Raw genomic sequence first — 15,293 nt, 5'->3', positions numbered from 1 at the left:
ACCACTGATCTGCATCAGTCATCTGAATCACACTGTGTCTCAGTAATTTAATTAAATGTGTACAAAAACTCTTACTTGTGGCTTTATGCTTGAATGTGGTCATACAAAATAGTTTTATTTGCATCTTACTAGAACCCATATGGACCATCCTAGAGTCATCTGAGTCAGATTCCTCATAATGATCAATGTATGTGTATCTGTGTATGACTTCCATGGCATATACTCTTTCCTTTTGGCCTCTTACCCAGACCAGAGGTATGTGATGTTGCCATGGCAAAATGTTGCTGTCTCCTACACACCTTCCCACTGCTGAAGAAAAGACCCACTGAAAGAAAAAGAAAGCAAACATTACCCAGGTGTGGCTGAGATGATGGTTTTACTTCTTTATTGCTGATGTACTGCATTTGTGTACAGAAGATTTACATGACTGAATCACTCCTTCCTAGTTAGAAATGGGCTGGTACACCGCTGACTTGGAACTGGTGGATATAATACAGTTTTTCTCAGTTGCTTTGGTGCATTTCTCACAACAGAATTGATCTCTGCACCACTACTAAGGCTCTTCTCAAAACAATTAGTGCAAACTGCAAAACATGGTGGATAACTTGCAAAAGTGAGTCACTTCATCAAAAAGAAAAGTCAGTTGTTCAAAATAAGTAGTCAATGCTTCAAAAGCAAGTCCCTTAATCAAAACAGATAATACATTCATCAAAAGCAAGTACTTATATCAATCAAAGTGTCAGGGCTGTCACAATTACAAGTCATTACACCAGCACCTTTGGTCACAAAATCAAATGGTTTGAACATGTTCTCATTGTGACGGATTTCTTTGTAGGTGCTTCCCAATGACATGTCAAGTCTGGACAGCATGCATGGCATGTTGAAAACCATAAATTGTAAAGGAAAATCAAGACACTCCATATGCACTCTTGATAATATTTAATTGAAACTGTTCACAGCATTGTGCAAACTGGGGAAATACAGTAAATCAAACATTTTACAGCAAACATAAACTCACTTAGACAGTAAACCTCACTCCAGTGGTTATGAAACAAAAAAACAAAACTGAAAAACAGACACTGCTGCATATCAATCATTGATATCTAGACGCTCCCGTCTGTCTGCCCACATATTTGCATCAACATCACAGCGAATGTCAGCTCTATCGATGCATCGGGGAAAGTATCTTCTGGAGTGTCAACTCCACTCTCTGCAGGACTCTGCTGTGATGTCATCACAAGCTGCATCCATAGCTGCTAGCAGGGTCATTTGGGTATGTGGATGCCTGTCATATACCTTCCACCTCCAGGAAGAGAAAAACTCCTCAATTGGATTTAGGAATGGAGTGTAAGGAGGAAGAAACTCCATAAGTATCCTGTCGTGTGCTGCAAACCACTGCCCGACTACAGCAGAGTGATGGAAGCTAACATTATCCCAAACCACTACATACATTGTCCGATTGTCACCAGGATCATCCCTTTCATTTTGTGGGATTAGGTCCCTATAAAGAGCGTCCAGAAAAGCCAACCGGTGTTGTGTATTGTATGCACCAATACGAGGAATATGGGTGTGAACGCCATTTTCTGAGATTGCTGCACACATTGTAATATTTCCTCCTCGTTGGCCTGGGACATCAATGGTGGCTATTTCTCCAATGTGATTTCGTTCACGCCTTTTGCAAGATTGAATCCCGCTTTGTCAAGATATACAAACGTGTGCAGGGGTTTCATGGAAACTCCTTAAAAATAGGGTTTTCAAAATGGGTGTACAAAGTGTTTGACAAGATGTTCAACAATTTTGAGTGCACTGACACAAGCAATGAAATGAAGACTATTAGTTGTAAGGACAATGACTATTCAGCCGGTACAAGTATAAATAATTGTGACATTCATGATAAAAGAAAGGAGATAGTGATGAATAGCAAGTCAAAAGTGACCATTCTTTAGATATTTGTACTTACTCAACTGCTTCATGTCCAAAGGCATTTGCCTTTGGACGCAATGAACATGAAACCGCCACAAGGTTGTGCCAAAACGACTACATGTTGTGGAGGTTGAACTAACTGTTGTGCAAAGTTTAATTCTGTTGTGAGAAATGCACCAAAGCAACTGAGAAAAACTGTAATCTCTGTGTCTGTGAAAAAAGCTTTCAGCCACAAGAAACATATTTTCCAGTAAAAACTTATCAGTCTTCATTTGTTTAGAAGGCTAAACAGTAAAATAAAATAAAAATTGTTCAATCATTCTGGTATTTTAAGATATCCAAACATTTTAATGTGACTGCCCCCCCCCCAAAAAAAAGAAATCATAATTGTTTTCTTTTTTTTTTTTTTTTTTTTACCTCAAGTCAATGTAGATCTGTGTCTTATAAAAGATGACAATACCAATAATAATTTCTATTTTTCGCACTGTTGTCCTGAGCCTACATGTAATACAATACATGGATTGATAAATACATGGAGAAAATAGCTTGAATGAGAACAAAAGCACTGGCTTGTAAATAAGTCAGGCGTAACAGACCCCCCCTCACTGTTCTAAAACCAACACAGCTTTTTTAACAAATGTTTTTAATAAAATGCATCATGTACATATCTTATAGCATTTATTTCTTAATAATACTGGTACTGAAGGAATATTGTTAAGGGAAGATAACTGGTTCATACTGAATAAAATGTACGGATAAAAAAATGAATCGCTCAATTTTAAAGGCAGCAATCATACAGTGATGACCCCCTACGCATGGTAACAAAAAACAGACATTTATCAAATTACTTTAATGACGGCTAACAGTCTTAGACTGTTACATGTTGGTTAACTGGAAAGATTTTTCATAATTCAGCGAGTCTTGGTGTGAACCTTGAAGGGTTCAGGCACACGTGTAATTCCAGAAACTCCCTCTGTGCTCAGCTCCACTCCATCAGGAACAGAGAAAGTGAACTTCTGCAGCAAGCCGACAAAAAACAGGAACAGCTCCATCTTGGCGAGGCTTTCACCAAGACACATACGCTTCCCTGAAGAATTCACAAACACATACACGTGCAAGTTTACAACCTGTGGATGATGTTTTTTTCTTGTTCAGGTTGTGCTAAAACAAAACACTCATTGTGGGGTTTTACCTGCAGAGAAAGGTAGGAATGCTTCTCTCTTCACAAACTTCCCATCAGCATCCAGGAAGTGTCCTGGGTTGAAGGTGTCTGGAGTCTCCCATTCAGTCTTGTCAAACAGCACAGAGGTGAGTACAGGCAACACACTGGTACCCTAGAAAAAATAGACAAGAAAACAACAAGATGCACTTTAACAACAACACCTGACAGAACCAACATGTGAAGCTTAAAATGTATACTGCATGCACCATAGGTATGTGGTAACCATCCAGAGTTATATCCTTGGCGGCAATTCTGAGTCCATTGAGAGGAACAATATTTCCCATCCTCTGAATCTCGTGGATGACGGCATCGGTGTAGGGCAGATTTGGTCTGTCAGCCATGGAAGGCTGGCGGGTTTGTCCAATCACGTTATCTATCTCTGCCTGGACTTTCTCTGTGAAAGAGAATTAAAGGAGTTCAGCTTTAACTGTGGGAGAAATGTTTACCTTTGCTGGCTTTATGTTTTGGCTACTTTAAAACATATGAAGCCCAGCATGTCACCCACCCTGAATATCAGGATTTCTGATCAAGAAAACCAGAGCCCACAGCAAAGTGGTGGCTGTTGTTTCTGTTCCAGCCAGGAAAAGATCAGCAGAGCACATAACCAGGTTGGTCTCAGTGAAGCCCAGGTCAGATTCATTGAGCTGTTCAGACAAATGAAAAAGTTACAGTACACAGTCACAGTAACTGGTAGAGTGCAGTTTGTGCAATGCAGTGTCCACATACATTCTCCATCTTGATAAGGAAAGCATCAATGTAGTCTCTTGGATTGTTGTGATCCAGGTCCTCCTTGTGGCTCTTTATCTCCTGAGCGATGAAATCTTTGACTATGTCGAAATAGCTGAACATTTTGTTATGAGGACCTGGCAAACGCTTCATCACTCCAGGGAAAGAGTCGTAGAGCTGGTGATGAGAGGAAGTTAAATTTATAAATGATTAAGACAAATCCCACGCATGCCATACTGCTGTCCCTTTTTCACTTTCTGAAATTCACTTACCTGACCCCATACAGAGCCCTCCAGCTGAAGAGTCTCCGACAGATACTTCAGCATGAGCTGGAAGTTGTGGTCACTGTAATCATATCTTTTCCCCATCACCAGCTGGCAAACTATATTAGACACAGCATTGTTGAAGAGACCTGCTGCACTGAAAAGTTTACCTGAAGAAGAAGAAGAAGAAGAAGAAGAAGAGACAATTGTTACAGGTAAATTTTTTGCTCCCTTGTGCAGGATTGTGAGCTTATGTTCCACTTAATGTAAAGCACCTTTCTCCTGCTCTATCTCCTCCTGCAGGTATCGGATCTCCTCACAGATACACTGTTCCATGCGGTTCTTCCCCAGGCCGAAGTCTCGTAATGTAGACAAAGCAAAGCGTCTCTGTGCCTTCCATTTCCCACCGTTGCTCATGAACAGACCCTCTAAATACAAACATGCAGATGTGGGAGTTAATAACTGGGAAACAATTCCTGCGCTGAATGAGAGGAAATAGAGAATAATTTCTTAACCTGTGGGTCCCGAGTAAAACCTGTCAGCCAGGGCACTGTATGGTCGATCCACAAAGTTGTCAGCTTGCGTCACCAGAGCCTCTTTTACCATCTTATATCCAGAGATCATTACCATTTTATCCCTGCCGAAGCAGAAACTGAACACGTTCCCATAGACTTCAGCCAGCTACAAAAAAACACAAGCATGAACAATATTGTTAGGTCCATAATTTATTGGACAAAGATGCAATTTTTGTAGATTTCCCTCTGTGCACAGCCACAGATCAAATAATCATTATGTGAAGTACAGACTTTAATTTAAGGGGTTTTACAAAAGCTTTGTATTTGTGTTGCTCCTTAGGACGTCCAGCCCATTTTATATTTGATTTGATATACCTTTATTAGTCCCACACGGGGAAATTTCACAAGGCTGCCGACCTATTGCACGCAATGGCGGCTCCATCTTACCCTCTGACCATACATACATTACACAAAACATCACATGGGAAAGACAGGTAAGAGAGGTATAACAATCGAAAATGCACCACATGAGGAAAGATAAAGGGAAAAAAAGCTCCCCCCAGACTGAGCTCCAGCAGGGAGATCAGTTTGAGAACAGAAAAAAACACCTCTGCACATAGCACATGAAAAAACTCTTAATACACCAAAGAAACACATGACAAGCAACAGGGGTGGGTAAAGGGTGCAGCATCGGAAGGGAATAAGCGTCGAAGGCGTTTGGAAAGGGATGGGGGTTTGAGTGTGTGCATATCAGTGTATATGTATGTGTGTGCGTGTCCAGAGTTCAGCTGAGACAGTGTCCTTCGCCCTGCTAGGCCAAGTAAACAGTCTTCCAGCCAACCCAGGTGGCGATATTCAGCCCCTCTTTCTCACTGCCTCAAACTGAATGGGACAATTGTCTGATAAGCCATTTCTTATGCAGGCGAGGCCTGTCCACTTATAACTATATGTTCATATATGGCAACCATAAATATATATATATATATATATATATATATATATATATATATATATATATATATATATATATATATATATATATATATATATACATATATACACATATATATTGTAAATGCTACATTTTTATCTGTTTTAGATTATGGTGATCTGCTGTACATGAATGCTTCCGCCAAGTGTCTTCATAAGATTGACTCAGTTTATCATGCCTCCTTACGGTTTATTACAAACTGTAGGGCCTTGACCCATTGTTGTGATCTGTACGCTCGAGTGGGATGGCCTTCGTTGTCCTCCAGGAGGTTTGCTCACTGGTGCATCTTTATTTATAAGGCCCTGCTTGGACAAATGCCCACCTACATTTGCGATCTGCTCACACGGAGAAGTACTGTTTCTTACAGCCTGCGTTCAAGCGATCTTTTATTGCTCAATGTTCCATTTGCCAGAACTGAACTGGGAAAGAGGGCTTTTACTTATGCTGCCCCTTTCACATGGAACATGATGCAAAAAGACTGGAAGATAGCAGATCTTATTTCATTAAATGCTTTTAAGTCCAGATTGAGAGAGCCAGAGAAAAATGTTTTTAAAATGTAATTGTTATTTATAATATGTATGTAACTTTGTAATTTCAACGTGTTGTCGCCTCTTGGCCAGGACTCCCTTGCAAAAGAGGTTTTTAATCTCAATGGGACTTTTCCTGGTTAAATAAAGGTTAATAAATAATAATAATATATATATATATATATATTAGAGAGAGAGAGAGAGAGATTGTTTCCGTCCAGCAGTGGAAACAAATCTGTCGGGGATAATTACCTTTGCACACCGCGGTAAAGTGAGCCGTCATTTGTGAGCCGCGGTCAAGCCAGCCGCCTCTTATCCGCTGCATAAATTTCCTTGCGCTTTTACACCAGTCTTTACGGTAGCGCCTTTTCGCTTTATATCCTGATTGAAAGCCTAGACTCGCGCACACGTGCGCGCGCGCGAACAGTCACACACGCGCGCGCGCACACAAATTACAATGGAACAGCCCAATACAGCCATCGTGACAGTCTGGTTGCATATTCAAAAATTCATTAAAAATCATTCTTAAAAGTTGATGGCAAGCTTTCAACACAATCCTCTTCTCAGTCGGACACCTACTTTACCTCTGGGCCAGGTTTTACCCAGATTTACTGTAATATTACTCAGAAATCACAGTAAACTCATATTCAGTGCAATACAGTCAATACACTACAATTATGTTTATTTCAAAAATTCATTAAAAGACATCCTGAGTAGTTGATGTCCAACTTTCAACAGATTCCTTCTCTGGGACACCTACTGTACCTGTGTGCCAGGTTTCAGCCAGATTTACTGTAGAATTTCTCAGAAATTAAAGGGTACTTGTATCCAATGCAGTCAGCCAATACAATATAATTATGTCAATTTTCAGAAATTCATGAAAAATCATCCTGAGTAGTTGAGGTCCAACTTTCAACACATCCCTCCTCTGGGACACCTACTGTACCTGTGTGCCAGGTTTCATCCAGATTCACTGTAAAATTCCTCAGAAATTAAAGGAAACTTATATTCAACGCAATCAGCCAATACAATAGAATTATGTCAATTTTCAAAAATTCGTTAAAAATCATCCTGAGTAGTTGATGTCCAACTTTCAACAGATTCCTTCTCTGGGACACCTACTGTACCTGTGTGCCAAGTTTCAGCCAGATTCACTGTAAAATTACTCAGAAATTAAAGGAAACTTCTATTCAATCTAATACAGCCAATACACTACAATTATGGAAATTTCAGAAATTCATTAAAAATCATCCTTAGTAGTTGAGGTCCAACTTTCAACACATCCCTCCTCCGGGAAACCTGCTGTACGTCTGGGCCAAGTTTCAGCCAGATTTACTGTAATATTCTTCAGAAATTGCAGGGAACTTATGTTCAGTTCAAGGAAGGCTGAAAGACGACCACCACTGAACAAGACACACAAGCTGAAATGTCAAGACTGGGCCACGAAATATCTCAAGACTGGTTTTTCTAAGGTTTTATGGACTGATGAAATGAGAGTGAGTCTTGATGGGCCAGATGGATGGGCCCGTGGCTGGATTGGTAAAGGGCAGAGAGCTCCAGTCCGACTCAGACGCCAGCAAGGTGGAGGTGGAGTACTGGTTTGGGCTGGTATCATCAAAGATGAGCTTGTGGGGCCTTTTCGGATTGAGGATGGAGTCAGGCTCAACTCCCAGTCCTACTGCCAGTTTCTGGAAGACACCTTCTTCAAGCAGTGGTACAGGAAGAAGTCTGCATCCTTCAAGAAAAACATGATTTTCATGCAGGACAATGCTCCATCACACGCGTCCAAGTACTCCACAGCGTGGCTGGCAAGAAAGGGTATAAAAGAAGAAAAACTAATGACATGGCCACCTTGTTCACCTGATCTGAACCCCATTGAGAACCTGTGGTCCATCATCAAATGTGAGATTTACAAGGAGGGAAAGCAGTACACCTCTCTGAACAGTGTCTGGGAGGCTGTGGTTGCTGCTGCACGCAATGTTGATGGTGAACAGATCAAAACACTGACAGAATCCATGGATGGCAGGCTTTTGAGTGTCCTTGCAAAGAAAGGTGGCTATATTGGTCGCTGATTTGTTTTTGTTTTGTTTTTGAATGTCAGAGATGTATATTTGTGAATGTGGAGATGTTATATTGGTTTCACTGGTAAAAATAAATAATTGAAATGGGTATATATTTGTTTTTTGTTAAGTTGCCTAATAATTATGCACAGTAATAGTCACCTGCACACACAGATATCCCCCTAAAATAGCTAAAACTAAAAACAAACTAAAAACTACTTCCAAAAACATTCAGCTTTGATATTAATGAGTTTTTTGGGTTCATTGAGAACATGGTTGTTGTTCAATAATAAAATTATTCCTCAAAAATACAACTTGCCTAATAATTCTGCACTCCCTGTAGGTCTGTTGACAGAGCTCTGTACAGGTCTGCTCGAGCTGACCTGAAAAGGGGTCCCACCTGTCCAGCAACAACACATGGCATGGAATAATAGACATCATAAACCACAGAGGCAGAACTGTGAAAACAGAAAACCTGAGTGTGCAGCTAGCAGAGGAAATAAACAGCTTCTTCGCCCGCTTTGAAACACCACAACAGCAGCATTCATCTGCCTCAGCCCTGCTCCCATCCTCATCCTCACCTGGTTCCTGCACCGCTCCATTCACTGTAACGGAGCACGATGTCAGATGAGTGTTCCTAGCAGTGAACCCCAGGAAGGTGGCCGGTCCAGACGGAATACGTGGTAAAGTGCTAAGACCATGTGCCCACCAGCTCACCCTCATCTCCACCAGAATCTTCAACCTCTCACTGGATGAAGCAGCCATCCCATCCTGTCTAAAATCAGCCACAATCATCCCAGTACCAAAGAAGTCTCCCATCACCAGCCTGAACTATTATTGCCCTGTGGCCCTCACACCGGTAATCATGAAATGCTTTGACAGACTAGTCCTTCAGCACACCAAGGATTACCTCCCCCCAGAATTCGACCCCCACCAGTTTGCATACCGTGCAAACAGATTCACAGAAGATGCCATCACCCTCCACTCGGTGCTGAGTCACCTAGAACAGCGGCAGAGCTACGCCAGAATGCTCTTTGTGGACTACAGCTCACCCTTCCACCACTCGCCCATTGAGAGCCTACTAACTTACTGCATCACAGTATGGTACAGCAGCTGCACTAAGGTGGATAGAGCCACCCTCCCAGCATGTTTGCAATGAGTAGGAGATGCTCTGTATCTCACTGTACAACTGTATAGTGACAAAGGTATTGGGTTCTTTTCTAAAAATTGCTATAAACAGAGGAACCCAAACTGATGAAAAGTGGCGAATATTTTTTTTCAAATGACTATTTTTAGTGGATTTTTGATATAGAAGCAGAATGACAGAATGTTAAAAGAAGTTACTTTTAGTCATTCTAAGCTGGGCATTGCGTTCTCTGGCTGTTCAAAGCCATGGAACTTTAGACTTTCCAAGCAAATAATGATGGCCATACTGATGTTCTTTTCAGTACATTTTACTTTGTGTTCATTTTCATTTTTATGATGTTTCTATTTTTACATAATTCCTCCCACATAGCAAAATTGGTATGGCCTGGATCTGTCCTACACAATGTGCTTACACATGGCCTGCGTACCGCAAAGAATGACGGCCCTATGGTGGCCCAGATCTGGTTTACCAGAGGTGGCCCACACATGAGCCAGCACAAGGCCAGTTGCAGACACACTGCTGGCCCTGTGCTGGCCCAGAACAGTTTCAGCTCTGGCCCCAGATGTCAGCCTAATGTGTACCTTAGCCATGTAAGCCATGTAATAACAACATGTGCTGGAACATAATAGTGCAAAAGTAACATGACGAAACTCTGTTCAGACAGTGAATGGACTGATTCTTATACAGCGCTTTTTTACTCACCCATATTACTCAAAGTGCTCTATACAACATGTCACATTCACCCAATCAGGCCAAATGTGGCATACCATCACATAAACAGTGCCATCTTACCATGCCAGAAGTCAGCCAGCAGTGCCGGCTTGACACCAGATCCAGGCAAGACCCGTCTGCTATGTGGGATGACTTGTTCTTTCGGCACTTTAGTTGTGGATTATGTTTGGACTGTGTCTCTTGCCCTTTCAGTATTGTTTTCTTGTGCTTCTAAGTGTCCCTTTGTTTCTTTTTAGGTTATGTAGTATGGGTTAGAGATATTTTGTATGTTGTTTTTGTTTAATAAATCCGCCTTTTGGATTATTCCCTGATGTGCCTGAGTTCTGTTATTTAGTGTCACTTTGAAAGGACACACATCCATCATTGACATAGAATTGTTCTTTCAATTTTTGATAAAGATTACAGTGAATTGAGATGTAACTTGGCCCAGAGGTACGGTAGGACGCCCAGAGTAAGAAAGTGTTGAAAGTTGGACCTCAACTATTATGGATGATTTTTAATGAATTTTTGAAATTTCCATAATTGTAGTGTATTGGCTGTATTGAATTGCATATAAATGTCCTTTAATTTCTCAGGAATTTTACAGTGAATCTGGCTGAAACTTGGCACACAGGTACAGTAGGTGTCCTAGAGGAGGGATGTGTTGAAAGTTGCACCTCAACTACTATGGTTGATTTTTAATGAATTTCTGAAAATTGACATAATTCTATTGTATTGACTGTATTAGATTGAATACAAGTTTCCATTAATTTCTGAGGAATTCTACAGTAAATCTGGATGAAACTTGGCACACAGGTACAGTAGGTGTCCCAGAGGAGGGATGTGTTGAAAGTTGGACATCAACTACTCAGGATGATTTTTCATGAATTTTTGAAAATTGACATAATTATATTGTATTGGCTGTATCGGGGTGTTTCATTGTAATTTGTGTGCGCGCATGTGCGTGCGACTGTTCGCGCGCGTGCACGTGTGCGCAGGGCTTTCAATCGGCACATAAAGCGAAAAGGCGCTACCGTAAAGACTCGTGTAAAAGCGCAAGGAAATTTATGCGGCGGATAAGAGGCGGCTGGCTTGACCGCGGCTCACAAATGACGGCTCACTTTACCGCGGTCCTTTGCACGACACCTGCATTCAGCTGAGACTGAAAAAGGTGTTTCCATGAGTGACCAACGAATTATCCCACAGAAAATTCATCCAGATGAACGGAATCCACTTTTTGATTTCCTTTCCTTTTCGAGCATGCATCGAGACATTCACAAGTGTTTTTTGGTTAAGTATTTTGTTCGCTGTGTGAAAACAAACTAAATTACGTGGAAAAGCTATACAAGCTTATTAACTGAGTCGGGCTACAGTAAAAACGCCCTTAGTTTTCATGGCTCTGATATTCTCTGCATCAATGCATGCAGTTGTCCTTCCTTCCGTGTTTCAGTAAAAAAAAAAAAAAGAGAGAAGAGAAATCTGCCTCAAATGCGTATGATATCTTCCACAAGCGTAAACTAAGATTTACAAATGTGTACAATGATTTGGGTGTAACCTTTAAGGACAGACAAGCGCCTGCTTCACTCCACACACAAATCCACAGAAATCTGAAGACACGTTAAACTGTTTTACGGATTTGAAACCCTTTTAAGGCATATTTCCCTCCATAGAACATTGAATAAATATCTCAATTTCAAACACACCAGCACACAAGAGCATACAAACAAACAAAGCTATACTACAAAGTACACTCAATACTAAATGTAACAGAAGTGTGAATCAGTACCTCAGCGAAGTAAAGATGCAAATGTTTCTTGCCAATAAACTGAAGATTCCCGAGGAGAGGTAAAGCAAAAGGTCCAGGCGGAAAATTTCTTGGATTCCTGTTTTTGAAGTAGTATGCGATCAAAAGGATAAAGAAAAATGAAAGTAAAACCCCCTCAGTGCTCAGCACAAAATTGGAAAACCACATCGTTACAGAGAGCGAAGACGTGAGCAGTACACCATCTGTATTATGTGCGTCCTCGCGGATGCCAGAGGGTTTTATAACAACACGCCTGGTTAACTCCTTTTGTTAAGTAGAATTTCAGGACAGACCAGTCGTCACAAAGTTTATATATGAGCTTTATCTGTAAACAAAGGTGAATGTGATGTAGTCAGTAGCGGTCCTAATTGTTTGGCGCCCTGGGCGCCCTCTGGCGCCCCTCCCACACACAGAAAACATATTAAGGATTGTACATTAACATAAAACTGTTGTACACACACACACACATATGAAGAGAGAGAGAGTATGCATAGTATGCAAACGGCTACCAAACAGCCATCATAATTTGTCATACAATGAGAACAGCACAAATCAACAATTGACATTGAATTAATATTAAAATCTGTAACATAATGTATTGTTTGGAGTTTAGTCTGTTACTGTTGCTATTTTTACCATTTCTTCTTGGAGCAACTGTAACTCACATTATTTCCTTAGGGATTAATAAAGTATTCTGATTCTGATTGTTTCAGGATGACGTGCCATTATCCAATGACACATCTGCTTACCTGCATCTTTTGCTCGTTTCTCCTCCTCTTCTTTTCTACTTTTTTCTAAACTGAGCACCTGATGGCTTTGAACTTTTCTTGTCCATCTTCCACGGGTTTTAATTTTGCACTCTAGTATGAACACAAATCCCCCAACTCGAGGATCAGCACAACATAGCCTAACAGACCTACACCTTAGTTCACAGATTCTCTTTGTCTAAGGTTTATTTCTGAGATTTCACACAACCCAGGATTCAAATCATGAATACATAATGGGCTTGGATTTACAACATTATAAATGAAATGTGCTCTATTTGGAAGCAGCAGGGCCCCTCCCCTTTCGACGGGTTGTGTGTGAGACTTTAAATCATCAAACTGTAAATTTTAAATTGTTATTGAGCCCTTTACTCCTAGTCCTACAGTGTATATTTATTTTTTACTCTTCTTATATTTATTGTTTGTTTACTTGCACTGCTGTAACTAGAGCCTCGTCGTCTCGTCTTTCTACATACTGGACTGTATGTAGCGGAGATGACAATAAAGTTTACTTTGACTTCAGCAGCAAGCAGGCGCAACGAGGGCCTATGGCAAGCCATTAGTGCCAAAATTCGCCACTTTCCTAACCCGTTTGGTTAAGAAATGGCGTAAAAAACGCCGTTTAATTATTCAAAACGCCGAAAAAAGCGGCGTTCTGTTCCGACAAACGCCGCTTTTTCCGCCGCTCGGATGGCGCCCTGAACGCACCATCCGAGTGACGTAAAAAGCGGCGTTCAAAGACAGACGGAAACGCCGTTTTTTACGCTACTCGGCACAAAACGCCGTTTTTATGCATCTTTGAACGGCGTTTTTTACGGCGTTCTCTGCCAGCTGTAACGGCGTTTAAAACGGCGTTTTATTGAAATTATGCAGGGCACTCCCCATGGTTCCCTCATCCAATTACTTTCAACTCATTTCACCCAATCAAAGAAGAGGAAGTGCAGACCACACTAATGCATCACCGATTCACCTTGCTGCTAAGTGATTGCCTATTCAGTACCAGTGCTTGTCACAGTATTCACTTGTATTATAATCCCACTATGCATTTTGATGTGTTTAAGGCATGATCGAGCAAACAAACGACAGAATACTTTTTCTGAAACCTTAACTGTGTTACCTGTTATGGCAGCTAACAGGTAATGAGCAGAGCTAGCTCTGCTCATTTCTGAGCTTCTTTCTTATTTTCCTCTTTACTTCTCTTAACCTTTAACTTATGTTTTAGCAATCAGATCCTGCCATCTTGCATTACCGCTTCGTGCTAGTTATGTTGACTTTTCTCTTCTTTTGTCTCCTCTTTTTTCACCCGTATTTGGACACTCGGCGCATGGCTCCTTTGTTTACATTAGGGATCAGCTGTTAGCGCTGCGCCCTGCAGCTGCGCTACCGGCAGACAGACCCTACATCCCCAGTGAGGGAAGAAACGGGGGTGATGTCTCCCGAGGACACCTCACACACCATCTCTCCTTCCTGTAATCACTTTAAATGTGAGATCGCTCCCTGATATGATTGAGGAGCTAATGACGCTAACCCGGTCACAGTGGCAGTATCCCGGCACTGCCCGGTACTCCCTCTGTGAGTAGGCTGCCCGGCTTCCAGCTGCTGCGGGCGGACAAGACGAGAGACAGCGGTGAGAGGAAAGGAGGGGGGCTGGCAGTGTTTGTTAAAGACGGTTGTGGTATCTCTGGGCACATCGCTGTGAAAGAACAACTCTGCAACACAGACATTGCGCTATTAGCCGTTAGCATCCGTGGAGGTAGCCTGTGACTCTCTGTGGTCCGCAGACTGCAAACGCAATCTCCGAGAGCTCTTCTTCTAATATCAGGGGACTTTAATCATGTCTCGCTGGACTCCACACTGCCCACCTTCACCCAGTATGTGACCTGCCCCACCGTAGGCAATAAAACATTGTACTTAATGTATGCCAATGAAAAAGTGGCATACAGTTCATCACCTCCCCCTGCCCAGGGAAGATCCGATCGTAACCGAGTGCGTCTTGTCCCTGTGTGTGCAGCCCTTACTGTGCAGGGAGCCACTAATCACCCACGCAGTGCAGAGATGGTCCGCGGAGGGCATATAAATAAATAATAAAAGCAAGTAAATGACAGTATGCTCTTTTTTTCTTTTCGAAATAAGTGGAGACATTAACTTTGATCAAAATTCTTTCCCCCGCCATCTCCCTCCTAAGTGGTTAAACTGTCACACTGCTAGACTGCAACTGCACTCTTTGGTATCAACTTCTGTAATCCTGTAATTTCTGTGTAAAAGAATTAGATTGTGTATTATATTGTTAGTTTATACACCTGTGTGCGTGTGTATTTATGTATGTCCATACACATATATGGATTGTGTTTTACTTTTTTGTGCTTGAAAGACGCCCTCAAATGGAACCAAATTCCTTGTATGTGTTTGCGCATATACTTTTCCAATAAATGCGATTCTGATTGAGATATTTCCCTCTGTATGGCACACACGAGTAAATTAAGTAGAAAAAATGTCATGTGTATAGCCTCTTTTAAAATTGTTTGTTTTTAGGCTTGTAGAGATGACAGTAGGCAAGCAGACAAGTTTCCTGAGGTTGGGCTGAATGAACCTATAACAGATAAACCTAAACAAGCAGAAGGAACTTTAGCTAAATATATT

The 15,293-nt window shown here is 41.4% G+C and overlaps 1 protein-coding gene across 2 annotated transcripts; it reads right to left on the bottom strand.

The window, feature by feature from the left end:
- Positions 1-359: 359 nt before the first annotated feature.
- LOC112429820 (cytochrome P450 2J4) lies at positions 360-12,257 on the bottom strand. Of its 2 annotated transcripts, none has more exons than XM_024798577.2 (9): positions 11,872-12,257; positions 4,650-4,815; positions 4,410-4,562; positions 4,144-4,304; positions 3,872-4,048; positions 3,651-3,789; positions 3,352-3,539; positions 3,116-3,257; positions 360-3,010 (listed from the first exon to the last, which is right to left on the bottom strand). In XM_024798577.2, the coding sequence occupies exons 1-9, from the start codon at positions 12,055-12,057 to the stop codon at positions 2,835-2,837; spliced, it is 1,488 nt and encodes a 495-aa protein (XP_024654345.2). In that variant the 5' UTR covers positions 12,058-12,257; the 3' UTR covers positions 360-2,834. The 2 variants fall into 2 exon arrangements, with proteins under 2 accessions (XP_024654345.2, XP_076735926.1); XM_076879811.1 differs by lacking the exon at positions 11,872-12,257 and adding an exon at positions 6,420-6,472.
- Positions 12,258-15,293: the final 3,036 nt, after the last annotated feature.

This window comes from Maylandia zebra, linkage group LG23 (assembly GCF_041146795.1).
Source record: "Maylandia zebra isolate NMK-2024a linkage group LG23, Mzebra_GT3a, whole genome shotgun sequence".
Taxonomy (NCBI): domain Eukaryota; kingdom Metazoa; phylum Chordata; class Actinopteri; order Cichliformes; family Cichlidae; genus Maylandia; species Maylandia zebra.
This window is presented reverse-complemented; position numbering and strand designations above follow the sequence as displayed.